The sequence below is a fragment of the Ptychodera flava genome, chromosome 13 (genome assembly GCF_041260155.1).
Source record: "Ptychodera flava strain L36383 chromosome 13, AS_Pfla_20210202, whole genome shotgun sequence".
Lineage (NCBI taxonomy): Eukaryota > Metazoa > Hemichordata > Enteropneusta > Ptychoderidae > Ptychodera > Ptychodera flava.
In genome coordinates, this window is record NC_091940.1 from 8,237,306 (window position 1) to 8,264,121 (window position 26,816).

At 38.4% G+C, this 26,816-nt stretch overlaps 1 protein-coding gene across 3 annotated transcripts; it reads right to left on the reverse strand.

The window, feature by feature from the left end:
• Window positions 1-236: 236 nt before the first annotated feature.
• Window positions 237-19,524, reverse strand: LOC139147312 (cytochrome P450 1A5-like). Of its 3 annotated transcripts, XR_011555701.1 has the most exons (10): window positions 19,328-19,524; window positions 9,801-9,984; window positions 9,012-9,185; window positions 8,677-8,770; window positions 7,156-7,317; window positions 6,756-6,964; window positions 6,468-6,598; window positions 4,566-4,802; window positions 2,435-2,533; window positions 237-1,641 (listed from the first exon to the last, which is right to left on the reverse strand). XR_011555701.1 is itself a non-coding variant. In XM_070718361.1 (7 exons), the coding sequence occupies exons 1-6, from the start codon at window positions 9,961-9,963 to the stop codon at window positions 6,510-6,512; spliced, it is 891 nt and encodes a 296-aa protein (XP_070574462.1). In that variant the 5' UTR covers window positions 9,964-10,084; the 3' UTR covers window positions 4,665-4,802; window positions 6,468-6,509. The 3 variants fall into 3 exon arrangements, 1 of the variants encoding a protein (XP_070574462.1); XR_011555702.1 differs by lacking the exon at window positions 9,801-9,984 and having other exon boundaries at window positions 1,112-1,641; window positions 19,328-19,517; XM_070718361.1 differs by lacking the exons at window positions 237-1,641; window positions 2,435-2,533; window positions 19,328-19,524 and having other exon boundaries at window positions 4,665-4,802; window positions 9,801-10,084.
• Window positions 19,525-26,816: the final 7,292 nt, after the last annotated feature.

Below are 26,816 nucleotides of genomic sequence, written 5' to 3' on the forward strand. Positions count from 1 at the left end.
AAACTGAAGGTAAGTAATATGAAATGAAATAAGCTTTCACACACATCCAATATATGTCTAAAAAACACAGAAGCTGTAACATAAGGTTAACAAACTTTTAATGATTTATGTAGTAATTAACTTGCAGTTTCATGTCATGTTTATATTTGTTAATATTTGTTTGACACAATACGCAACAAATATGCAAGTTTTTATTACATACAACATAATTTTCAACACACAGAAATATATTTTTTGTAATTCTATGTTCTTGTTAATATTAAACCGAACGCTGTTTTAAAGGAATCCCATGGAAACGACTCCAGAAATTATGTCACTCGGGTACTTTTACTTTTACAATTACTCGCTAACGTAATTATGAAATGAAAGAAAACACGAAATGTGATGTGACTATACGCTACTCTACTATGGATGTATGACATAAGAATGTAAAACTCTCGTTTGATTCGCATCGATATCAAGCTGGAATCGAAAATTACAGTAGCACACAAATATACATATATCCTGTCACTATTTCTCGTCGAAAAACAAAACAAAGCAAGAAACAAATAAAAACCAAAAATAATCTACAAGCCTCATTTACGCAACTCCATTTGACCAACGCGTGTCCAGACCTATCAACATTGCAAGCAATACTGTACAGGTGTACATAACTTTAGCTCTAATGCCAGAACACTGCAATCTCGATACTGCACATGTTAGAGTAGATGGGCACGGTTGTGAGGGAAATCTACAGAAATCTTAAGTACGGCGGACTTTGACAGTGAAAGAAAGGTAAAATTATGAACCTTTAAATTAGCAAAATTTCCAAAATTGAAAAATCAGTAAGTGTTGACTTTGCAGATATTAAACATCTCAGATGGTCCGAGGTTTCGATCGGCGTGATTCTGGAATCAAAAAAGTATTCCCTTGAGATGCTGCTTGTTTTTGTCCGGCACCTCCCGGCACCAGAGGGCGTCCATGAGACGGGAATGAAGTTTGGCGAATACTGTCACAGTGTCTGTAAGGTATTTTACAATGAACCAGTCTAAAGGCAAAAAGGGTAACTCACAAGAAACCCTCTTTTGTAAAAAATGAACAAAAAATTGGAAATTTCGTTTACTCCATATCTACAACTCCCTCATAGGGAAATTTTATTTTTAGCTCACACGTTTTCTCAATAAAGGATAGTTGGATCAGAATTAAATCTGGATTGACTTGACCAAAAGTGATGAAACTTGCTACGTAAAGAGATATTATGATATGACATTCATAAAAGCCATGTTCATGTCTGGTTTTCTTTATGATTTAGGGAATCTCTGAAATGGTTGAGCCTAAAAATTCTTGGCAGATGACATTTTGGTTACCCTTACTTATTCCCTAAACTTTAATGTGATTCATTGTTTGGGAGAGGGCGCCTTCTTTTTGCTACGATTTTATACGGACGGCATCGAAGTATAAAAGCTTCGCACAGCTCTTGCATTCTTGGCTTCGTGCCGTCCGGAGGCGTGCTGAAAGTGTACCGCTGAATTAAGGAGACTAGATACAAGAACATCTCGTTCATTGCCAGCGTTTCCCCTAAACACGTGCGGCGTCCTATGCCAAAGGGTATGAAATTATTTGGCTTGTGGAGTAGCTGTCCGTGTTCGTCCAAGAAACGTTCTGAAATAAGAAAAAATATCTCATTAAAATGCGGAAGGATTGATTGTATATTTTAAAGATAAAAAATTGGACCATAGGGCTTTGATTTATGGCGGTTGGCTTTTCGGAAGCATTAATGTTTACGCATTTGGCTGAAGGGGCTGGACAATGATGACAAACTTGAACAGATGGGAATGTTAAGTAGGATGCTCAGCAAATATTTTGTACTTTTCAAACCAGAGACTTTTATTTGTGTTATTTGATCTCTTATTAGTTGAGCAGGTTCTAGATCCCAGACAGCGTCAAAGAATAATGTAAAAACATATTAGCTTAGAAAATGTGAAAGCATATAATGATGAAACGAGGAAATTTTCACAAAGATGACGAATAAGTAACGTATGACAGTACATCCTGTAGTATCCGTCTTTATTTCGAACTGAAAGATATAATTGATTATGCAGACAAAATTGATTTAAATGAAAAAGAAGTTACATAAACGACAACGGGTATAATGATAGTGTCTAACATGCACAGTTAAATTGAGTCCGTATGTTACACATTCCTGGCAGGTCGATGAGGACGTCCACATTTTGTATAACGCCCATTCCTCGAACAATATTTCCTCTAGGGTAATGTAAAAATAGTATGTTTCCGTAACGTTAATGTTAAAATAGTCGTTACGTGATGTTGAATTCAAAACATACTCTGAACGGTCAACTCTCGTGTCTGGAATGCAGACATCACCTCGAAGCAGAATCGTGCACCAGAATGAGATCATCTGCTGAAGCTTTACACACTGTCATCATGTACTTACCTGGACGGAATTCCTCAGGTTTCGACCACACTGTCTCGTCCATGTGTATCTTCCATGTGTTACAAAACACCCATGTGCCTTTCTTAAGTAGGAATCCGCCTGCAACAAGGTATGCAAATCGAGGAGACAATGTAAGGGATGCCTCATTTTCGGAATCTTTCTGTGCTAAGTTATGTATAATTCTATTTCGTAAACAGAAGTATCAGGACGACCGATCTACCTAAAATTCCTACACTGTTTTAAGCTCAAGAATGGAATGCTTAGATATCTAATGAAGATCTCATACGGTATTTCCATACCCTTTAAAATATTAATGCTGATGCAGATACAACCTAGGAAGGAAATGGATGTTTATTAGAAAATGACATTTATTAAAAACGGCATTGTGATTTTGTCCCTTGCTCATTTTAAATCGAGATACAAAATCACAATGATTTTGCCTCTTGTATTATGATAACACTTTCAACCAGAATATTAGTTCTTAGGGCTGTCATTACCACAACTACACACAAATTTTAGTTTGGTTTGAGTCATCGTCTGTCGACAATTACACTACTTGCCCTTGGCGGCTGCTTGTTTTAATATTCTTCCAAATTTAACACCTCATTTCGAGTAATTTGAATCCAGTAAGCGTCCATGGTTGTTAGTCTATTTATAATTGCATTCTGTTTCGGTCGAGATTGCTGGTTGAAGTGAAAAGAAATATGGAAACTACGAAACAAAAAGAAATGCTTAACTTTCAGAAAACCATGGCATGGTCCTACGTATACCTGTCATGATGAGCATGTTATGAAGACATCTTTAACTCCATAACATCTTGAAATGTGTTGTAGAAGACGAAAGCTTTGTTTGACTCTTGGAATTTCATGACCTAATTAGCTATAATGCAGGGAGCGACGGATTTCGGAGATCGTTTCTTCCAACGTCCCGAAACTCTTAAGTAATTGATGACGCCTTTTCATTGTAAAACATTTGGTGAGATCGCTCTACGGTGATACTGTCGGAATCGCCATTTATTTTTTCATTCAATCTATCATCCAACTGGCGGAGGACCGATTACAGGATGAGGTACCAATAACTCACTACCCAATGAGGAGTAAATATACCTTCTGATGATCAATAGGTCATGCAGTGAAAGATGGCAAGTCAAAAACCTATGAGTTAATGTGAAATAATTCTCAAGGTTACGCACACCACGGGTGGGATTTTCTGTCTTTAATCCTAGCGGACGTGATGAATGCATTCCCCGCTGTGGGGTACTGTCAAAGGAAGGATGTGCACATAATAACTACCGCTGATTTGACCCCAGGTCCATATTTGCCTTATGTGGACTTTCACCCAGCAATAATGATAAAAAGTTAATTTAACTTCTGTTTTTGTGTCCAACACGATTTGACCATCAAGTTTTAGCTTTATATTTTTACCTAGACTTTATCTTTTGACGTAAGTATTTTGGTCATAATTTTTAATACTGTAGACGTTTGAACCCCGATGTAAGAAAACAGTTTAGAGATTATGCTTTGTATTTCGATCTGTCAAGGGATAATACCTGTACGAAATTCCGGGGTGAGTGCCCCCCCCCCTCTCGACGCATTCCTTGTCTGTATGCCATCGCGCGAGGCAATTTGAGATAGGGTATTCTGAAACTCTGTACTTTCGACTTTTCTTGTAACATTCGACGAAATATTGAACGTGTACAGTTAGTAAGGCAATTAAAAAAATACCAGGATTTATGTCCGAGTACATAGTACAGCAGATGTATTGTCCGAGACGTGTACTCATAGTGAGAACATTGGGCAGTTAAATGAGTCGTGAGAAAATTAGCTTTCTTAATAAAGTCAGAGGTGTATTATTGATTAATTTTCGGAGATTAACGACTCGTTGGCTTGCGAAGTCGGCCATATTAGCTGTTTTGATTCTCGCGTTGAACTGCGAGAAGGACATGCGGGCGGCGAGGACAGTGTAGACCATTGAAAGCAACAGGAAGGTAGAGAGAAACAAAACCATCCTGATAGTTAAGAGAAATCAAAGTATATAGCAAACTAATAATTGAATCTTTCGTGCAGTGACATCCAGAAAAATTAAGACTGGCAAAAACTAGTATGTTGAGAACATTATGAACATCTCTTACCTACTGCAGTATCACAAGTAGTACGTCTCGGAATTATAATTGCTATCGACCTGATCCTGAGGGTTTCATTGATTACGGCATTGCAGTACGGCATGTTCTTCCTATCTGTCAACGCTGGCAGCCGATCCTTGCCTATCACCTCGTCGACTTCTCGCCGTACCTTCTCTTGTACGTCAGGGTGTGTGATCATGAAGGCAAAACACCAATCCAGGGTGACAATCGTGGTATCAAGGCCAGCTATAATTAATACAAAAAAGTAATATGCAACGACACATAGAATAAACATGAACAGAAAAAGTCAAAGCATTTTATCGTAATAATATTTTGAAGCATTATATGTATTGTGATACATTCATTTTCGTCATGTTTTAGTCCATCAATGACGAGAAACGGATTTGAAATTCATTGTAAAACACATATTCAAAAATGCGAAGTCTTCTTCCTTTAACAGTATTGTTTGAACAGATAAGGTATGAAATGTTACTTTCAGGCGACTATTTTCATCGTTTGTGAATTAAGCTACTTAAGCGCTAGCCTGGCTCTGAGTAGCTCGGTAGGCAGGACCTATCGTGTCGCTATTTTCAACTTTGATGACATCATTTATTTCCGATCACAGTTTAACCAAATTTAATTCTCTGCATGTACACAATGGAGCTCCAAAGCCTGAATCACAAAGATGATGAACGACATAGACACATTTCCCACATAAGAATCTATGACGAAGAGGTTATTACATAAAATCTGGTCTAAATTTCCTGTGTGTTCGTCATGTGACAATGTTGAATCGGCGCCGATCGATTTTGCGCAACTCCCCAGAATATGTTTTAGCTCGTGAGTTGAACGCAAAAAAAACGGTGTAACGGCGTATAATGGGCACTAACTATTGCAAGTACAGTGCTGGTTATGTTGCAAAGTATGATAGATTTTTTGATAAAAATTAAATATAAACAAACGATATGTTTCAAAACTAAACTACATACGATTTCTGAACCGACCTTCATACCACTATCCTAACGGAATGTTCGGATAATATGAAGTCCGACAGAGATTCATTCTGACGCATAAGCACCGTACTTTTCGATTTTACCAATATTAATAAACCAGACTTTAAGAGTGGACTCATCGAATCAATCTACTTAATACCCCCAGCATAATATCTTCCCTACCATCATGCAATTTACGTGACCATTAATTTTCTCAGACCATACACTCGAATTACGGTTTCTTACATGTATTTGTAATATAATTATGTATTATTTTTCAACAGCTTTCTACATTATCTAATGCATCCCTGTTTTTCAACTAGAATGCACCTCGGGTACAGCTAATCGGACTCTCATACATTTCAATATGTTTCTGGTCATTGCGGGGACAATCTTGAACTTGAGTTCTCGGAGTGAGAACAACTCTAACCGTCTTATCTTTTATGAAAATCTATGATCTTTGAATTTTTCAAGACGTTTCTGGTCTATTTATTGCGGAGACATATTCTGAAGCTCTCGGAGCGAGAAAAACTTTCACCATCTTAGCTTGTATGGAAATCGATGATTTTATTTTTCCCCCATAGAGTTAATACTTGGATGTCGGCCATTTTATATTTCGAATATCGGTAAATATAAGGTAGACTTTTTTTAAGTAACAACGTTTGCACGGTCACTCCTAATTTAATTTTTGGTTTGGTAGGCAAATGGTTGAAAGCTATATTAAGGAAAGTTTGAGCAGAAGTTTAAGTCTTCAGTATCAAGACGCATACTACTTAATCCATAACATTCGATTTCGTCCTGTGAGCTAGTAGAAAGGCGACATTTTTGTAAGTTAAAATTAATATTACTACTACTACTACAACTAATAAAGACTATGCTTAACGAATAAAAGCAAACGTGAAGCAAAATAAGTTCATACCTCCGAAGAGATTCGACGTAATTTGACGCAAGTTGGTACTATCTAGACGGTATGCCTTTTCGAACTGATAGTTTCTTCATCAATGCGAGATTTCAACAGTTCGTCAATTAAATCTTGTGTGTTGGTATTATCTGAAACCGTAAATCGAAAAAAAGAGACTTGAGTGCTGAATTTTGTACAGTCGCAATAATATCAATATTACTGCTATGTATGTATGTATGTATGTATGTATGTATGTATGTATGTATGTATGTATGTATGTATGTATGTTTGTATGTATATGCTTACCGTATTGAAATTTGTCCACGTGATCATCAACGTGTTTTTGGATGATACCAAGCCATTTACGAAAGCCTCGTCTTGCCGTTACTACAGATGGCGTGGGAACATGACGGAGTATTGGTAGAACATCTCCAATTAGCCCATTTCCAAAAGTATTAACTGTGTTTTGAATACTCTGGACAATCTCTAGGAATTCAGGGTCATCCAGGTCATATCTAGTATACATTAAAACGTTACAAGCGTGAAATGTCAGAAGTTGCATCAGTAATATCGCAAATTCAAACTGACTGATTTTATTATTGCACAAACTACTAGTATTTAGGGTTGTAGAATTGTATAATTGACCACGCACAGGATTTCTGAACGAAAACCCTGTACCCCGCAAAGAATTGAATGATCACTTAACTGCTTTCCAAAACACATCGCACCAACGATATTGACGATCATAAGCATTATTAACGTTTTTAATTGAAAAGGTTCTTCATTCTTTTCTTCAATTGCCTTCAATAGCCTTGGTATAGATTCTTTCTGGAACAGGCGCTCTAGTTCAAGCCCACTTGCATATTTCCTGAAACAGTATGTGGAATAAGATATTCGGTAATGCTCAAAGTGACATTTTAACAAGCACTTTTGTTTACCCAAGCTTTCATTGGAATCGGCAAATTGATAGCAAACTAGAGATTATTATAATTCACTTCACAAATAGAAATTACTTAAAAATACATGAAATTACACAAATGAAACCCATGTGTTGCTTTAGGAGCAATACTTCGGCGGCTTCAAGGTGAAATGCTTACCACTGTAAATAGAGGGATAGGGTACTTTCAGAGATATCCCGTTATTGTACAATAGTAGACCAAGCAGAGTGTGCTGCAGATAACTTGACTTACACATGATGATCACGTAATCATGTGACTAAAGGTAGATCGCGCCTCGGGGAGAGATATTCGGACTCTCAAACTCTTACAATTCTTTTCTGACCTGCCACTTGTGGGTGTTCATTGTAAAGCTCTTGGTGAAAGGAAGTTTTTAATCGGCTTATTTTTTCGAAATTCCAAAATTTATTTTTTTCCATAGAGTTAACACAGGAATATCGAATGGCGGCCATTTTGAATTTCCAATATCGGTAAATCTTGAGTTATTTGTTTTCCTAGTACCGAAATTTGCACGGTGACCCCCGATTTTTATTTTTGATTTTGAAAGAGAAAGGTTGAAAGATTCCTTGAGGAAAGATTAAGGGTTAATGTAGTTGCTTAGATAGCCGATAGGTTTGAACCGATTCCAGTCAAAAGGCACTTTCTGAGAGAGGTCACGTGATCACTTCTCTCTGATCAAGTACCCATTCACATGACTGCTTCACTGATGTCGGGGTCATCACAAGTGTAAGTGGGTCAACAGGGGCAGTGGGGGCTTTGTAGTTTTTATATCACACTGCTTGTTTATCCAGTCCCCTAGCCTTATACGGCTCTTCACAATTACAGGTAGGAGGTGAAAGAATTTAGGAGGGGGATTTTAAAAATTCTTGGGGTAGTAGAGGGTAGACTTGAAACTTTTTCTCTGCGTATAAGGGGGACCTAAAATATTTTGGTTCCGTATTATGTTTTCATTTAGGAGGTAACTCAATGAAAAATGAATAACATTTTTATATCATCCAATGGTTTTAATGTTAGTGGTAATTAAACAAAATCTAGAATAATGTAGCCAAAGTCCATGGCTTTTCTTTCAAAAAATCTAAAAATGTACGAATGCCATCGCCCATTTAGCAGTTGTCGTTGAGAAGGTGATTTCAATGTGGTTAATATTTGTGTAATTTTAGAATAATTCATATGATTAAAATTATTAGAAATTTATGACAATTTGTTTTTCTTGGTTAATTTCACATAAAGCTCTAGTCTTAGCGTTTTTTGCTCAGAATAATATATCATACCTGATAGTTTTTGCACCAAGTTTCCGACGAAACTGCCAAAACTTGCTGAAGTCACTGAAAAATATGTCGTTTCCTCCTTCGCTGATAATATCGACTACGTTGGACGTCGTGTCGATGAAAGCAAAAATGAATGCAGGGAAACAATCAAAAGAATTCTCTAGTCAGATCAATATTATTGAAGAATTCCTGCCGCTAGAAACTGTAATCCAAAGTTTTGAAGTTTTTAAATGTGTATAAGTATACTATATAACTAACAAAAGCAAAGATAGGATTGTAGAAAAAATATTTACTGATTCAAACAATTATCAAATGCCCCTTAAAATCATTCTATTTACATGACTGTGTTTGCATTCTTCCAGCAAAGTCGTTTGCCTTGTCCACCAGCGCTTCCTTGGCCATGTTCATGGTATTCAATACAACCACTCTCCGTGTCCCAATCTTCATCGAATATATTGGTCCGTATTTCTTCGCATATTTGGCCATTGTTAGGTGTGGATTTTTAACAAGCTCTATGCAGAAACAATGAAAGATTTAAAAAAATAAGGAGCTCTTACAGAAATTGATAAAAAATTCTTCTTGCAAGCGTATCCTTTGAGAAGCAGAAAGGTAACAAACTGTAAAATTTAATATCATATCAAGTTCTTTTTTTCTTTATTATAAATTTTCAACGATTCACTTAAGACCAATTATTTGACATGGTTAGACAAACGCTTTGTAGAAAATCAAAATATGGGAAGTGTTTCCCTTTTGAGTGTTTCCATGTTCTGTAAGAAATTACTGGACGAAGTAACAAGAATGTAATTAAAAAATATCGCATAACTCCATAACTCGGTCATTTTATGGACATTACTGTCAACTATGCAGTACAGACAAGTAAAATTAATTTGCATATGTGCAGTGCTTTAACACAGGAAAAAATTGGGACAATATGCAGCGGCTCGAAAGGTTCTCGCTTATTGGTGGATCGTAATTATTCATAGCAGCTACATATACACTTTGCGAATTTAAAACTGAGGCTATTGTGTCGCTGATCGGCGGCTTTTAAAGGTCCCTATATGCAACAATATTCAGCGAACAAGCAAGCTTCAAGCCCCCGAGACGCTGCACATCGATGGAATAACTACCGAATGCACTTCCAATGAACGGCAGTCCAACTGGTCCATTGGGCCATCCACGTGGTCTACGGAGTCCCCATAGAGCAGAGAACACAATGACAGCGATGGTAATCAAGGCAATGCCAGGGAAAGTGGAGAGTGTTCCCTTCGTCAGATACGAAATCATAGACATACTGCGCACCTATTGTTGTTTCTGTAAGTGTATGCAAAGTGTACATATTAGAAATATGCACTGGCTCAAGCTTCGTTGTAATGGGTTTAAAATGGCTGATTATAACCGACGAAATCTCGAAGCGGCGAAATGGCAATCGAAATAAGGAAAATAAAGAAACTAAATAATATTCATACATTAATAAAGAATAAGAAACTGAAATATACAGAGAGAAATCTGACATACGGCGAAACAAACAAACGGTCGATGCGATGCATTACTCGCGCCACTCGCTCCCGGCAATTGTTCTGTTAGGGAGCATTTGTTTTTTACGGGGGGGGGGGGTCGGGTCGGTGGAATTTGAGCGACAAATGAAATGTAAAAAGCGACCCCCTCCAAATAAAATTTCTAAAATTTAACCCCCTCAATTCATCAATTGTAAAATGTGACCCCCCCCCCCAATGAAAAAAAAAATCATCAGATTTGATTCATTAACCCTGTGCTGCGGCATTTTGTAATACTGACGTGTTTTGTAATAACTTACGCAAAATGTAATAAGGGGTATCAGCATTTTGTAATAACTGTCGCATTTTGTAATAACGTCTGCAGTATTTTGTAATAAACCAGTCTACGCGTTTTGTAACAAGGGTATCAGCATTTTGTAATAAAAAATTGTCTACGCAAAATGTAACAAGGGTATCAGCATTTTGTAATAATTCGCACTTTGTAATAACAGTTAACGCATTTTGTAATAATTTTTAAAACTTTCCCCAGTTTTAAAGCATTAACAGATATTTTATTGACTTTTGAATGGTATTACAAAGGGTGTGTTTACTCGTTAAGTAAGTACAAAAATTGATCGCTCCCTGACTTCCATTTCAAATTAGAAAGACTTAATTTTGGATAGCTGTCAATCAGTATTTTTACCAACTGATCATCTGAGGCAGGTAACTACTAGATTTTGACTAGTTTGTTATTATATAGTTGAGAGAATCATTGGTATACACAGTCAGTTGATTTATTAAATAGAGGATAACGACATTCTTTCTTGTGTATTGCAGACAACCAGCAATCAACAGGTAGATACTCAGATACAATAAAATATAATAACATAGAATAAATTATTATACATCTGCTTCGCAAACACTACAATCGAGCTACCTTAAAAAAGGGCGCGTAACGGGCATGCAATAACCCCTTTACTTTCATATTTGATGATAAACTGTGCGTCATTGAATGGCTCCATACTGAAACTCCATACACTTTTAAAATAACTTCTGATAAAAGAAACAGAAGTAAATGTATTACGACTGTTTGAAGGTGAAAAATATTATGAGGTAATAACGAAAGTTCACCAAGACCGCACTGTACAAATACGGCACGACATCGCTGCTCGGCTCGTACATCGAATGTGGGATGAGCGCGCGATGTAAACAAAGATGGCGCTTACCCTTAACCCGCTCGCGGTTAAGAGGGCGATGCAGAATATGCCTCTAAAGTGTATGGAATAATGCATCGGAAACGACGGGTGCATATATTCTTGATAAAAAAGGAGATGTATGATAATAATTATTACGAAAATACCGCAAAGTAAGCACTCAGACATTAGTGCAACGCATCGCCCGACGCGCTAACGCGCGCTAATGACTACATGTATGTGTCTTTATACATTTTTTGCGTTATTTTCGTAATAACCTTAACTATACTGAAGTAGGCCTAATCTAACGTAAACAAAACTAAAACTAAACTAAACGAAACGAAACTAAAATAGTCAGAATAATCTGATGTTTTAGTGATTTGACTTGTTTAGCTACTAAAGCGGAAATATATCTGACCTGTTGAGTATGTATGTATGTATGTATGTATGTATGTATGTATGTATGTATGTATGTATGTATGTATGTATGTATGTATGTATCTATGTATGTATCTATGTATCTATGTATGTATCTATGTATGTATCTATGTATGTCTGCATCTATGTGGATAGGGAGGGGGAAGGGAGGAAGGGAGGAAAGAGTGCCTGAGTCTATCTATTTATCTATCTATCTGTCTGTCTGTTTGTCTGTCTTTCTGTCTGTGTATCTATCTTTCTATGGCTGTTATCATTTAATGATAATGGCAGATATTTGGCAGGTATAACCAGTAGAATAGCGAATCAAATTTAGCTTAATCACAGTATTGCAGGGCAGCTTATCCTGGCTAGTTGGCTAGACAAATTTCACCATTGGGCGATAGCGTAGATTCAAAGGAGGAACACAACACGAAATATAAATATAAAAAAGAAATAGATCTGAGAAAACAAAACCATGGCTCAGTAGATATGAATTGTCACCTTTTACATACAAGGAAAAGTGGCTGGTCTGTCGATAGAGTTTTGTTTTGTCCTTGTCTATGGGATGATTAAAATAAATTATCATTCAGCATTTTAATTGACTGCTTCACGTCAGTGTTTATCAGTATATTTTGACTATCAACTCAGACCCCCTTATGGCGTTATTATGATAACCTAGCCTCGGTAGTGAGATATAATATCGACATCATTATATGCTATTACATTTTTACGTATTCAGAAACCACAAAGCATTTTGAAATACATACAATATCAGCGGATGTTTATAATTATTACAAAATGCGTTAACTTATGTTACAAAACGCATTTTATTACAAAACGCTGATACCCTTATTACAAATCGCGTAAACAATATTTTATTACAAAATGCTGATACCCTTATTACAAAATGCGTAGACCATTTTATTACAAAATGCTGATACCCTTATTACATTTTGCGTAAGTTGTTACAAAATGCGTCGTATTACAAAATGCCGCAGTACAAACCCTTCGCACCCTGTGGCCCGGGGCTGAAAAAGTTTCCTCACATACTAGAGAATTAACATTTTTGGTGAAATTCCAAAATCAAATTTCTTGCTCACACATGCGCTGGTAACTACCCTAGTCTTATCAAGTACATTAATATCAATAATCAAGAGTCTATAAGTACACAGATTTAGCTAGTTTTGTATTTAAAAGAAATAATGCATAGCTTCTCATAGATTATGTATGGAGGACCTGTGTATTTTCTATTTTGCCTGGGAGTTCTTGTGTGTTATCACTGTATACCTAGGGAGTCCAAGACGGGAACTTTCCAGAGAGTGTTTTCCGTTGCATGCTGCACTGGAAGGTTTGAGTGTCAGCGTGTGCTTTTTAAGTCAGATATTTCTCTATTTTGAGATACTCAAGTCAGCAGATGTGTAAAGAAACCGGTGAGTAGCAGAGATCGAACTTTATGCGGATCGGACTGTTTATTTAAACCCTACACCATCCTCTACTTTAGTCGATCGAACGAACATTGCTCACACAAGTGAAACTTTGAAAGCCGTGCCGTATATATGCAATATGCGCACTGCACGCTGAGATGGTATCACCACAAGTTGAAAGCTGATCTTTCTGCAGCAAAATGTGTGTTAACTTTATTCCGTTTATGAGTTCAGTGAGATGTCTGAGATTGTCATGAGAACATTATCTATGATTGTTCCACTGAACTTTTGTCGATGCGCGGAGTTAGCAGAGGAAGACTTCAGATTTGTTCGGCATGTCCCCGGAGCCGACCGGAAGTAAACAAAGATCTAAGATGGCTGCGCCCGTGGTGGCTGAACTGGACGCTGCTTAGCATTGAATTGCGTGTGTTGTCGCCGACTTTCATGTGCGGACATGAAAGTCGGACTTACAATTGTGCTCATCATCGAACATTTGTTAAAGTCCCGTGTGAACTATTTGTGTTTTCCGAGCCGCGTGGTCAAGTCTGAGGTACCTCTGCAGCTCTGCGGTAACGTTAAGTTTTCCATAGAAATTGTTAAGCAATTAGAAAGAGTTTTTGTTCTGAAAGTGTGTTCGACTCCTGCCGTCGGGAGGTCGATCAGTACGGTTATTGTTACCATGGAGTAATATTTATAGTTTTGAAGTACGGTTTTACTATTTTATAAGTAGAGCCCGATATTTGACACAATATAGTAATATACAGAAGTTGTTTGTTACATTATATGACTGTGTGTTAGTTCCTCATTTCATGCCCCATGTTCTGTAGCCCTGCGTACAGGTCTGTGCACGTGTGTTCCCAGCATTATATGGCCTCTACCACAGCCCTGCAACGGTCTATGAAGAGAACTGAGGTCTCTGCGGCCTGGATCTGGACCGCAATGAAGAAACGGTCTTTTTGGCCGAAATTCTGCTCTATTGGGGCAAAATCCTTTCCCTGCCTACCTATACCTCCTAACCAATCCCAGAAAAGATGCGATTAACTTCTCCTAACGTCCAAAACCGCTCATTTTCTGAAACATAACGTACTCGACAAGTTGTTTACCCATGGAGATCCCCATTTTGAATCTCGCTGCAGAGACCCCAGTTATCTCGCCACAGACCGTTGCATGGCTGTGGTGGAGGCCGTATAACGCCAGGAACACACAGACCTGTACTCAGGGCTACATGCTCTGTTGCTGCTCTAAAGAGGTTAACGCCAGTCTCGGACTTGCTGGCCCTGCTAGAGAAATAAATTTGGCTGAGCTTCGGTCGGTTATTATTCTGCGGTCTCGAAACATCGGTTACACAAGCAACATTTCGGTGAAATTCCAAAGTCAATTTTTTTTCCATAACTCAATACAGACCTTTGTAAAATTTGAACCCCCTTCAATCATATTGATTGCAAAATTTGACCCCCCTAAAAAGCGGTTTTGTAAAAGTCAACCCTTCCCGATTTCCACCGACCCCTCCCCTCCCTGTAAAAAACGAATGCTTCCTTATTACCGCGCCGGTGTGTGAGTAATGTGAGTAAGCGAAGAGGGAGAAATTAAATGGAAGGACGGCCAGTATTTTGCAAAATGACGCTGTGCGTAAAATAGTGACCATTACAAAGTATGGTCATGTTGCTTCACCGCAAATACCAAGGTTTTAAGCCATGTCCAAGTCATTTAGGGAAGGAGATTTTAAGTATTATTTTTCAGAATGTACTATGACCTTTGACCTGCCCATCACCTCTGCAGCGAAGTTATGGCTACATCTTTTCATCCAGTCCAAGAGGGTTAGTGTCTCTCGAGCAATAACCAGTATTGGACGAAATTGCACAACTAAATGTTTGGTTGCTGTTAATCTCATTCAACCCATGAGCACTCGGGCGAAAACCAGCCTTGCTAACAAAAGAGCATCGCGATGCTGTAATAAATATTATTTCTAACCACCACTCAGCTATGTACAATCTACGATGATCATTTTGTGTTGACAAAATAATTTTCTTTTTTTCTCTTCAGGAGTTTTATATATTTTCTCTTGTTCCACTGTTCTCAGAACGTCGACTTCAGAAGCTCTATATCGCTCTATATGGCGGCGGATACGAACGCTTCCCTCGCATAGAGAGAGAAAAGTAGGCTTTGCGTAAGTTTACAAGCGCGGCTGGGCACATCGTGTACCTAAACGAGGTGGGTGTGCTCGAAAACGAAGATGAATGCAAGTTTTGGATTCAAAATCGGCTGTTTTCGGCGTAGAAACTGCCCGCCGTATTTCTGCAGGAGGACAAGCGGTTTTTTCTATATCAGTCTGCAGGGCTGTGGTGGGAGGCCGTATAACGCCAGTAACACACAGCCCTGCCATGCAGAGCTAGGGTCCCACATGAGCGTCCAAATGTAAAACGGCAGCCCGTCCCACAACTGCCAATACATCCAGAGCTAGACGGTGGCTAGATCATTAACCACATAAGCTTACAATACAATGAATAACTTTGTCACTGTTTCCGGATGCAATCATGGGTCATGGAGCGAGGGTCACGCTCTCCAAAACTTGCCAGCGCTCTCACGTGTTGGTGACAAAATCATTGACTGCGACGCCCATTTAGGAGAGATACAATTGACTGCGACGCAGATTTTGAATGCGGACACATATGTGAGAGAGAAATAATTGAATGCGACGCAGACTTTGAATGCGGAGACATATGTGAGAGAAAAACAATTGAATGCGACGCAGACTTTGAATGCGGACACATATGGCACAAGACCACTAATTCACTATCGGATTCGTTAGCCAGGAAGATAGTTCGGAAGAAAAATAGTGCAGACCTTGAAGTTTTGACATCTGCATGATTGGATGCTTGTTTAGTTTGAACTTTAACGTCAAGAATTTTTGTAAAGATATTTCTCTGCCTGAATCAAAATGCAGACTGTTGTGAATAATGGCTGAAGCATTTGGTGGTAATATGAGGAGTTCTTAGGCTTATAGAAATCATAACAATAAGCCTGAATTTTGTCAAAAACACCACTGAGGGTGCTATTTTCATCGCTTTCTCACAATTTCCGTGGACTTGCCAACACGAAAAAGTTATCAGTAGTCAAGCTGACATTGACCTAACACCTGTTAAGAGGATTCGTGCCGCTGAATGTTTTAAAATAGGAAAATCGAGCTCAACGCTACTGTGGTGGCCTATGGGAAATTAATTAGTGGTCTTGTGCCAAAGGTCAGAGAGAAATAATTGAATGCGACGCATACTTTAAATGCGGAAACATACGTCAGGGAGAAACAATTGAATGCGTCGCTAACATTGAATGCTGACACATATTTCGGAGAGAAACAATTAAATGCGAGCACATATGTCGGAGAGAAAAAATTGACAGTGACGCAGACATTGAATGCGAACACGTATGTTGGAGAGAAACATTTGAATGCGACGCTAACATAGAATGCTGACACATAAGTTGGGGGAGAAATTCTAAGTCGGGGAGAAATCACTACATAGGAATAACACGTAGTTTTGGGCCACCGTAGATAAAGCTTATTCAAACGTCATGTCACCCTTAATATTCTAAAGTGGTTACCATAATAAGGCCAAGCCCATAAGCCCATGCAGATATGTGATTTCAATAAGTTTTTGATAAAGACTTTTCAAGATACTCCTCATAGTCACATAAGCTTACGTTGATGGCCTCGCGGTTTCGATAGCTATACGCGTGCGGTAGATAGCTGAATCTGACAGCATGCTGCTGTATACCACAAGATTTTGACCAGTTCACGACATACATGCACGAGCGTGAACGAGTGCATATATAAAGTGAACTGGTCAGAATCGAGTGGTATACCGACGCTCGGTGTGATTTATTGCTATTATAACATCATAACTGTATATTGAAATTCTGGCATGGAACTAACTTTGGAAACGCAGCTATCTGTTGGTGGAGTAGCGTGCGTCGCTATGCGGGTCATCAAAGGGTCAACCCCGCCACGGATATGTGGGGGTTATTCTTTTGGTGACCCGCATAGCGACGCACGCTACCCCGCCAACAGATAGCTGCGTTTCTATAGCTAGCATAGACCGTAAAAAAGATTTTTGCTCTAGCCGAGAGCTCGCGCGAGTAGCCGTGGTATATCGCGAATATACCACAGATTCTTTACACGTCTCGACCAATCAGATTGCTGTAATTGCGGCATCAATATACTGGTATGATATAATTTTTCATACACCCATGCCTCTATTGCTTGATCTTTGTGACATTTACAGTAACATATCAGCCATGATATTTTTTGTAAACATCGAGATAGGGTACTGAGTGTTCTAGAACTACATTTGCAAGTATCGTAGGTATCGAACGCTGAAGTTACTTGCACGGCTTCACTTTTAAGTATTCGACTCTGTACTTCTATGGTGGCATAGAGTGGTTAAATGACTATTATCGTCATGGTTTTTTCGCAGACGCGCCGATTTGGAACTAGCACTGCTTTCGTATGTGCGGCAGTGACTCAAAAAATGATGTTTTCATTATTTTTCATTCAATGTCAGCAGGACGCTTGGTTCGGGAAACTATGGTAGTAAAACTTCTCCATGGGCAAACGAAATCTAAATTCGAAGGTAGCCCCAAGTTGGAAATAAATTCAATGCAATCACTACGCTTGTACAGTTGACCAATTACGGTGACAGCCATGCTTACAATAACCCATACCTGACCCTATTTTCGTGAGCACAGCAGCCAGGCGTAGAAATGGGGCAGGGAAACGAGGTCTACATTAGGGTTACCTACACTGCACTTTGCGGCTCTCATCCGGTCACCCTACACAGCCTGGGAATAATAGAATCTCACACCCCCAAGGACCTGGGATCAGATTTTTCACACGAGTTGGGGATATTTTGTCTCATACGAGCCGCAGGCGAGTGTGAGACAAAATATCCCCAACGAGTGTGAGAAATCTGATCCCAGGTCCTTGGTGTGTGAGATTCTTTTTCTCACATGACCCAAAAATGCGTTAAATTCACATTGGACACGTACAACATTATCCAAAATCATGACTAGTCTGTCGTCTGCCACTGTACTTTGACCTGCTTACTTTGTAGTTCTGGTCCATGTGTTACGCGTCGTGCCATTGGATAACATTTTGGGCGTGGAACAAAAAAGACTGTTTATCATCCAATCAGAGCTCGTGAAATATTTACTGCAGAGTGTGGGACGGTTTCTGAGTGTGGGATCGATTTTCCCCACACTGTCGATCCCGCACTCCCAGCGGCCAGGAATGTGAGAAACAAAAAACTCCGAGCAAGATTGCGCGACAAAGACAGGAGTGATGCATCCTAAGAGTACCTTATCTACGTGGTATACATATAATTATTAGGTTTGGAAACAGAGAAAGGGAAAATACAGATTCAACATTTTTAATTTTATGTTCACGTAGATTCCGAATTTCCACTTGTATGTTCTGAGTTATTCCGAATTTCCACTTGTATGTTCTGAGTTAATCGTATCGTAGTTGTCTGCAAACTGGTCCAACTTTGGGATGAAAGGTAAATATGTAAGTTTGCCATCGAACACATGAAATGTCATTACTGGTCTCAGTACACCAATGCTTAACCTTTCAACAGTGTGGAACGAACTTACTGTGATGTGAACAATGCAGTCGTGACATTGTTGACAGTGGTCCAAGGTCGGTGAAATTCCTTTCGCAAAGAAATGTTATACATTAGAGGAACAATCATGAACGTGTTTTGCGACATCGGGACAACCAAGACTATTCACAGAGTTACAAGGTAAACTTTGATGATAAACATTCTCTCTCTCTCTCTCTCTCTCTCTCTCTCTCTCTCTCTCTCTCTCTCTCTCTCTCTCTCTCTCTCTCTCTCTCTCTCTCTCTCTCTCTCTCTCTCTCTCTCTCCCCCCTCTCTCTTTCTCTCTCTCTCTCTGACGCAGGTGCTTTTAATAATTTCTAACCAAATTTGAACAAAAACAGCGTTTCATTCCGACTTGCCGGTTTTTGGTTACTACAGAAAAGGCGATGAATTTCTTTAAAATAAATTATTAAAACTAGTAACTAGTAACGAGGGAACTAAGTAGAGATTACAACACAATCACAAGATAGCCCTACTTATCTTGGCTGGGACGGCACAAAAATCCAGGTGGAGTCCTGACAGATACCAATGAGTGAAGGAGTAAGTCCTCTGGCAATAGACTTGAAGTCGGTCTGAACCGTGCAGAATATACAGAGCGAATCCGGCGTGAGTGTGAAGGTCTTAAAAAATCCAAAGGTCTTCAAGTTAGCACTGACGTGAAAAATCCCAGTCTAAAGACTACAGTGGCGCCCCTGCATTTATATTGAAAAGATTCTATTCAGAGAATATAATACCAGACCATTCAGGATTTCCCTTTGTTATGCTAATTACAATTCTTCACTTGTAATAAATTGCACCTTCAGAATGTTCTAAACTAATGAAACTTGTCATGCATAGCGGAGAATGACCTAATTAACAATAAGCATATAAGAGTTTAGCTGTCGGTCCATAGCTGTGGGTGTTTTCAGACGGGAATCCTGCCTTTTACGGGATTTTACGATTTAACCCAGCCCCCGCCACCCGTGATGGCGGGTTTAAATCGTAAAAGTCAAAACTTGCCAGTAAAAGGCAGGAATCCAGTCTGAAAACCCACTGGACCCACAGCTAATAAGAGTTATATTTCTCGATCTTCACCTTTCAAATGGCGAAATTAGATTTGATTCACGCTAACGTCTCTTCTCTCCCACATAGTATTTTGCCTTTAAGGCAGTATGCGCCTCGAAAGTGAAAAACTTAAACTTTTGCTCAAACTTTCCTAAAGAAATATTTCAAATATTTGCATATCATATCTGTAAATTTTTGTACTAGACAAACAAATTATCCGAGATTTATCGATATTTGAAATTTAAAAAGGCCGCTTACCCTTTGTTAACGCTATGGAGAAACATACAATTTTAGATTTTCGAAAAACTAAGCCAGGGGGAAAGTTTCTTATATACACCAAGAGCTTTAAAACGAACTGGCCCAAGTGGTAGATCAGAAAAAGAATTGTATGCTTGCGAGTCTGAATATCTGTCGGCGCATTCTACCTTAAGGATCTTATCAGATAACGTAAATGTCCATGGTAACTGTTGGGAAAAGTCATACAAAATGAAACAGAGTGTTTCAGGATAATAATGTATGCGTTACTATGCGTTACTATGTTTTGTTTGCAGTTTTACTTAAATTGATGATCATTGATTTCGATATTGAATGAGCTGTGGAGAGATAGCAAAGCACATAAGTACTCGTTAGAAGATACAGCTGATGAGAGGTCTGTGATCGTACCCTTTTCAGATTATTATCGGCATAATCTTTGGCATTGGCATTGATTTGTTTGTCGAACACAGTCATGAAATGACGCAAATGTCTCTACAGATGAGTTACTTGAATCAGCAAGGTGAAAGTTTACATCAGCTCTTGCATATGAAGATAAGCAAGGCGCATAGCTTGACACAAAATTTGAAGTATGGGTCACACTAATCGTATATATTCTTTCAGGGCTTGTATATAAATGAAAAACAACCTTCACATTGAGAGAAACATTACAAGTTTTAAAATATCCGTTGAAATATGTAAAATACCATTATCCAAAATTGTAACGGTATCATGAAGATCTGTTCAAATTTTGATGAAAATAGGTCAGAAATTTTGCATATTGAACAATCTATTTAAGATAGCATGGTCAAGGTGCTCTTCCAATACATCGATTATCGTGCTTTTCTCAAAACAGTCACAACGTGTTTAACCCTTTGAGCGCCAAAGTCAATTTTTGTCGCCCAAAATATACACCAGTCAATTTTTTTCTAATATTTTGCTAAAATTTTGATAAAATTTTGACGCCAATAAAGTTTGATGTTCGTTTGGTCCAAAATTGTCAAATAAATTACAGAAAAATTCACAAAATTGGTAAAATGTTGCACACTGTAATTTTGGTGGAAAAAATTGCAGCACTCAAAGGGTTAACACGTTTCTTAAAACCGATCACGGTATACCTCATATACATTCGACACTATTCACTTCTGTTTGACAAACTCACTTGACTTCTTTGATTTTACCGAGCGACATCTCTCAATAAACTCTATTGCAATCGAAATACACGGCACCGCATGGTACGACAGTGCTATTTAGCACCTTCTCATCTATTGTTAGATGAACTCGGTTGATATGTGCTGTGTCATTCAGGTTTGAAGGTCGATTAACAAAGAAACACAAAATAAGGTTGAACAGGTATGTATTCTAAACTTTACCGTATATGTAGTTTAATCCCATAATTTTATATGTGTTCCGTATGTGAACAAAGTCTGTCGACTGTGGTAACTCACTGAAAGATGAAATAATCATGAAAATACATGTGAGTGGATGCCATTCATTTTAAAGTAACTATACAATGTGACCCCCTCGGTAGTAACAACAAATGGCCCTCAAAATAGCTGCTGCGAAATCTGTTTAGGACGGGAATAATTTAAAAGTTAGTTTTTGATATGAAGCAATACCTCTTAAAAATAAGGCAAAACTGAATGATGTTAGTGCAGAGAGGACATTCCAAATTTTGATTATTCCTGACATATATTTGTCCTCAGTACGTTACATATAAATCCTTTATGACACACATGTCTGACGCTTCTCATGAATTAAACAACTAAGTTTACTTAAGTTCATGATAACACGTAAGGAGTATAGATCGCCACCAGTGTCAAATATTTAGAAAGAAGTGAATTCTTCGACGTTTATAGTCGCTATAACGATTAGTGATGGGCGTCACGCATTGACACTAGGATGTGTTAGGTTGGCAAGATTGGTTTAACCAAGACAGTGACAAAAGACGTAATGAAAGATGGTTAAAGGTCAAATTAATATTCATGCGAACGGGACGATAACAAGCAATATAACGACCGCGGGCCTTCTATCTGTCTTAATTGTTTTCTTCACAGTAAACTAATAACTCTGTCAGTCTGTCTGTCAGTTGTCTGCCTGTCTGTCTGTCTGTCTGCCTGTCTCTGTCTGCCTGTCGCTGTCTCTCTGTCTGTGTCCGCTGTCGCTGCATATGTCTGTATCTGTCTGTGTCTCTGCATCTCTGCTACGTCCATGGTCTGTGTCTGTCTCTATGTGTCTATCTATCTATCTATCTATCTGTCTGTTTTTCTGTCTGTCTGTCTGTCTGTCTGTCTGTCTGTCTGTGAGTCTCTCTCTTTCTGAGTCTCTCTCTCCGAGTCAGCCGAGTGTCTCTCTCTGATTGACCGTCATATGAGGTTGTATATTCACTTTGTGGAAACATGTCCTTACTCTTTCATATCGACAATAGAAAACAAATTCTGCACTCAGAGAACTAATTTAATTGGAACATGTATTTCTGTCATCTCTACTTTGGCAATGCTCTTATGATAGCTGCTCATTCTCTTCTATATGGGCTAATAATTTATGTTATTAAATTACGTTCTCAAGAAAGTCGTACAAATGACACACACTACAAGTTTGCAATGTTCGCTTTCATTTAATGTGGGACTTCAGTCACTGAATAAAGCTAAGGAAATATTTACGCCTGTAATATTTGAGGGTCGCCAAAAGAGAACCCTTTCGATAGAAAAGAGAACCATAACACATGGCTAAGGCGTTAGGTGAAAAGATATAGGTGGCAACATTGTTATGTCCGTGCTTATTAAAGTAGTGGGCCATTATCTATCATAAAGGTTCACACAGGAAATCTTCAAAGTAAAATGAAAAAAATAGAGACTTCTTACAAAGCTTCGGCAATGCTCTATTTATTTCTTTACTTATCTGTAAGACCAAATGTCACCAAATGTCAAATATATTGCTCTCCAAAATCATTGCTCATAAACTCGGTCAAACCCTGCAGAGTGATCAATTTACTACACCCTCCCTCTCAAATTCTTGCAAGATAAGGCGGGCTAAAGCAATCTGTCTATTTCAACAAAATTGGAATGCGGTAGTGACAGAAAAGACAATATCCTTCAAGATTCAAAGCCATTTATGTGAATGAAGGGTGCCAATAGCGTCACCAATGATTCTCATTCCTCTTTTAGTCAGGTGGCTTAACAGAAATATCGTTACACGGATGACAAAAGTGCCAAATTTGCTACAGAGGTTCGCATATATATGTGTAGATCAAAATTAGCTATTGCTCCAAAAATTTTGGCCAGCGGAATGGCTTGATGACGTCATAAATTCAAAATGGCTGCTGTTAAATTGCTCAAAAATGGTAAAATACGGCTAATTCAGGCAGTTTTCAATATTTTTTCGAATCAAATTGACACAAACCTCCCAAATTACGAATACAACATGGGGCCCGGGGGCACCGACGTCCTTTGTGCCTCCTTACTGTTTATTATTTGCCATAAATGTGAAATCTGGCAAAAAGTCAAATTGTTTGGACATAAATGAAAGTTAATGTGAAAGTGAATCAAGAATAAGAGATGGAACTCAATAGGATCAACAATATCTAAAACAGGAAACGGTGAACTTATATGATACAGAAGGGGAGAAAATTTAGCCACAAACTATTGTAATATAATGGACAATGGCTAATCTAAACCAAATTACTTAAACTGGATTGTTGGCATTGATTACACATGTATTTATTGTCCATCAAATGAAAATAAATTTGGGCCATTGACTAAAAAACATTTGCTTGTTACACTCACCACACTTGTACTTAGTATTTGGAGTGTACACCTATTTACTACAATACAATGATAAAAAGTTTGGACTCTGAAGGTCAACAGTGCATCTTTTATGTATGAGACTAAATAAGCTTACCCCTCAAGTATGTATAGGCCAAAAACAATATTTAATTTTGAATTATGTAGTGCAGGAAGGGAAGGACATAGAATATGGTGAAAAGCAAACTAAATATAAAAACTGAATATACAATTATATGGAAATGTTGTTTTACAGTCATGAGTATCTAGTGTGTGCCGAGAGACACATTAAAATTGGACAGTATCATCCTGACCAGAGTTTGTCTGAGTGGTTGTTTCCTTCTGATTTTCTGACACGGTGATAGGTACAAAATATTATGTTATTCACCATAGTTAAGCAACATAGCTTGCATTTTGTTCACAGTAGAACTGAGTTTTACATGTAAGATAACTTTCTTCTATAAACTGTAAATTCTGGCTTGTGGCAGCTCAAACGTCGCAATACTACATTTTTTGATATGATATGGAGTGACTTGCACACATATGCAATATGCAGAGTGACAGTCGATATATTCATAGTAAGAGTCTACTACATTCAAGCATAGTGATGATGACAACTACATGCATGCCAGTGCACGATTTCAAAGTAGCCAGGAGGAAATTCTAATAGTCTTTTAGTGGAAATAGGCCCTATAGGTATTAAACCACAGTGAAACAAACAACATTAGTTATCGTGACCTTGCTAAAGTGCAATCTCGGATCATGTATGATCTGATGATCATGCCAAATTACCATGTCGGATTATGCCGTGATTCTGAAGTGCGCGTAAATCGGTCAACATAAGCACACATAGACTCTCGCCAGTCGCTTGTACTGCTTGGTCTCGCGTAGCTTTCGGTATTTATACAAGCTCGTGCCTTCGGCACTCGACCTTGCGCCTTCGGCGCTCGATCGCCTACGTTGGATTACTACCGCAAGTGACTCCGGTTCCGGTCAAAAGAAGGCACGAGGACTGTCGACAGTCTAAAGCACACACTGTCTTCAACAATGATGCTTCGGCGCTCGATCGCCTACGTTGGATTACTACCGCAAGTGACTCCGGATCCGGTCAAAAGAAGGAGCACGAGGACTGTCGACAGTCTAAAGCACACACTGTCTTCAACAATGATGTCAAAATCAATGCACAACTGTCGAAATTACCCAAAATAAGCAACAGAAAACTTAAAGTTATCGCTGTGTCGAAAGGACAGTACATCAACATAAAACGACGACAGTTTGTTATGACATGGAGGTAGAAGGACAGAGCGAATTCTCTCGCTCTCACCCATGGCCCAGCTATTACTAACTTCCCAGTTGCTGGTCCTTGCAAAACAACGCTAACTTGTTATATGCGCATGCGCATATTAAGGAGAGACCCATTTGATTTCGGGGGGGGGGGTATGCAGGAAGTGGGTATGGGAACTTTTTTTGTCAGAGAGACAGCATTTTTTAATTTCAACTGTCACACCTGCATCAATTTTTTTATCAAATGGAGTAGCAGTGCAATTTTTCAAATTTAAGCCAGTGTTTCACATATCACAGGATGGTTTATATATTCATTTTACATTCCAACGAATGAAAACAAAATGGAAAGTCTAGTATATATACAACTTTAAATTATAGAACACTTTTTTGGCAAATCAACAGTGATCAGTACTATACTGCTTTTCTTTATAACAGTCAATTCCTTTTAAGTTCTCAGGGGAGATGCTATCTTTTGTGGTCAGAGAAACAAGTGTTATGTAGGTCATTCCCCCCACACTCATCATGACCTGAGTTCAATTAGTCTAGAACATTCTCAAGGTCACTGCCCTTGATGACCTCACAACCTTGAATTCAATTAGTCATGTTTGGAATGTTCTGGAAAGTTGATTAGTTGTGTAAGGGAGATAATTTTAGAACTGTAATTAGCATGTCAATAAAAGTTCTAGATTGTTCTTATATGCCTTTATAAAAGGGACGCGCTCAGCTTCCAGTCAGACTTTTGGGATCGTGTCTCTTGTGTGTTACTAAACTCCAGCAGTAGTCATTCTCAAGACTTTTCAAGACCTTCACTGCCAACGCTGGATTTATACTGTGGACTTTGTGCAGCTTCAAGCCTGCAAGCCAAAGGACTGTTCATTCATCCAACTGACTGTTACAACTCTGAGACTGGAGCTTTGCCGTCCCAGCTGAGATAAGTAGTCTGTACACTTTTAAAGCTTGTACTCTATCCCTGACTTAGCAATTAGTTTTATTTTCGTAATAAATTTTGTTTAAACGTTAACTGCTGAGTTCACCCTTTTGTTCGTTTTCTCTGCACGTAACAAATTGGGGGCTCGTCCGGGAGACGAACATTTTGAGCCGTTTGACAACATTTTGCAGCCTTTTTAAAACTACTGTATACTGTGAACTCAGCGAAATTTAATCATGGCGGAATTTAAACCAGACGAATTTATGGATGACCTTGATCAGGACACATTTAATTCCCTCAGAAAAGACAACCTCATAGCACTGGCAAATTTCCTTAAAGTAGTAGATGTCAAAAGATCTATGCGCAAGCGAGAAATTCAGTTCAAGATTGCAAAACATTTAGTTAATTCTGGCCATTTTGAGGAGTCTGCCTTAAAAGATTATGAGCCTGAGTCTTCCTTCGAACTCAAAAAATTAGAATTAGAAATACAGGCAGATTTGGAGCTTAAGAAATTGGAATTAGAAAAGGAAAAAAATTGCAAATGGAAGAAAGGGAAAGGCAGGAAAAATTACAAATGAAAGACAAAGAATTACAAATGAAAGACAAAGAATTACAAATGGAAGAAAGACAGAGAGAAAAGGAGAGAGAATTGGAAGAACATCGACTACAGTTAGA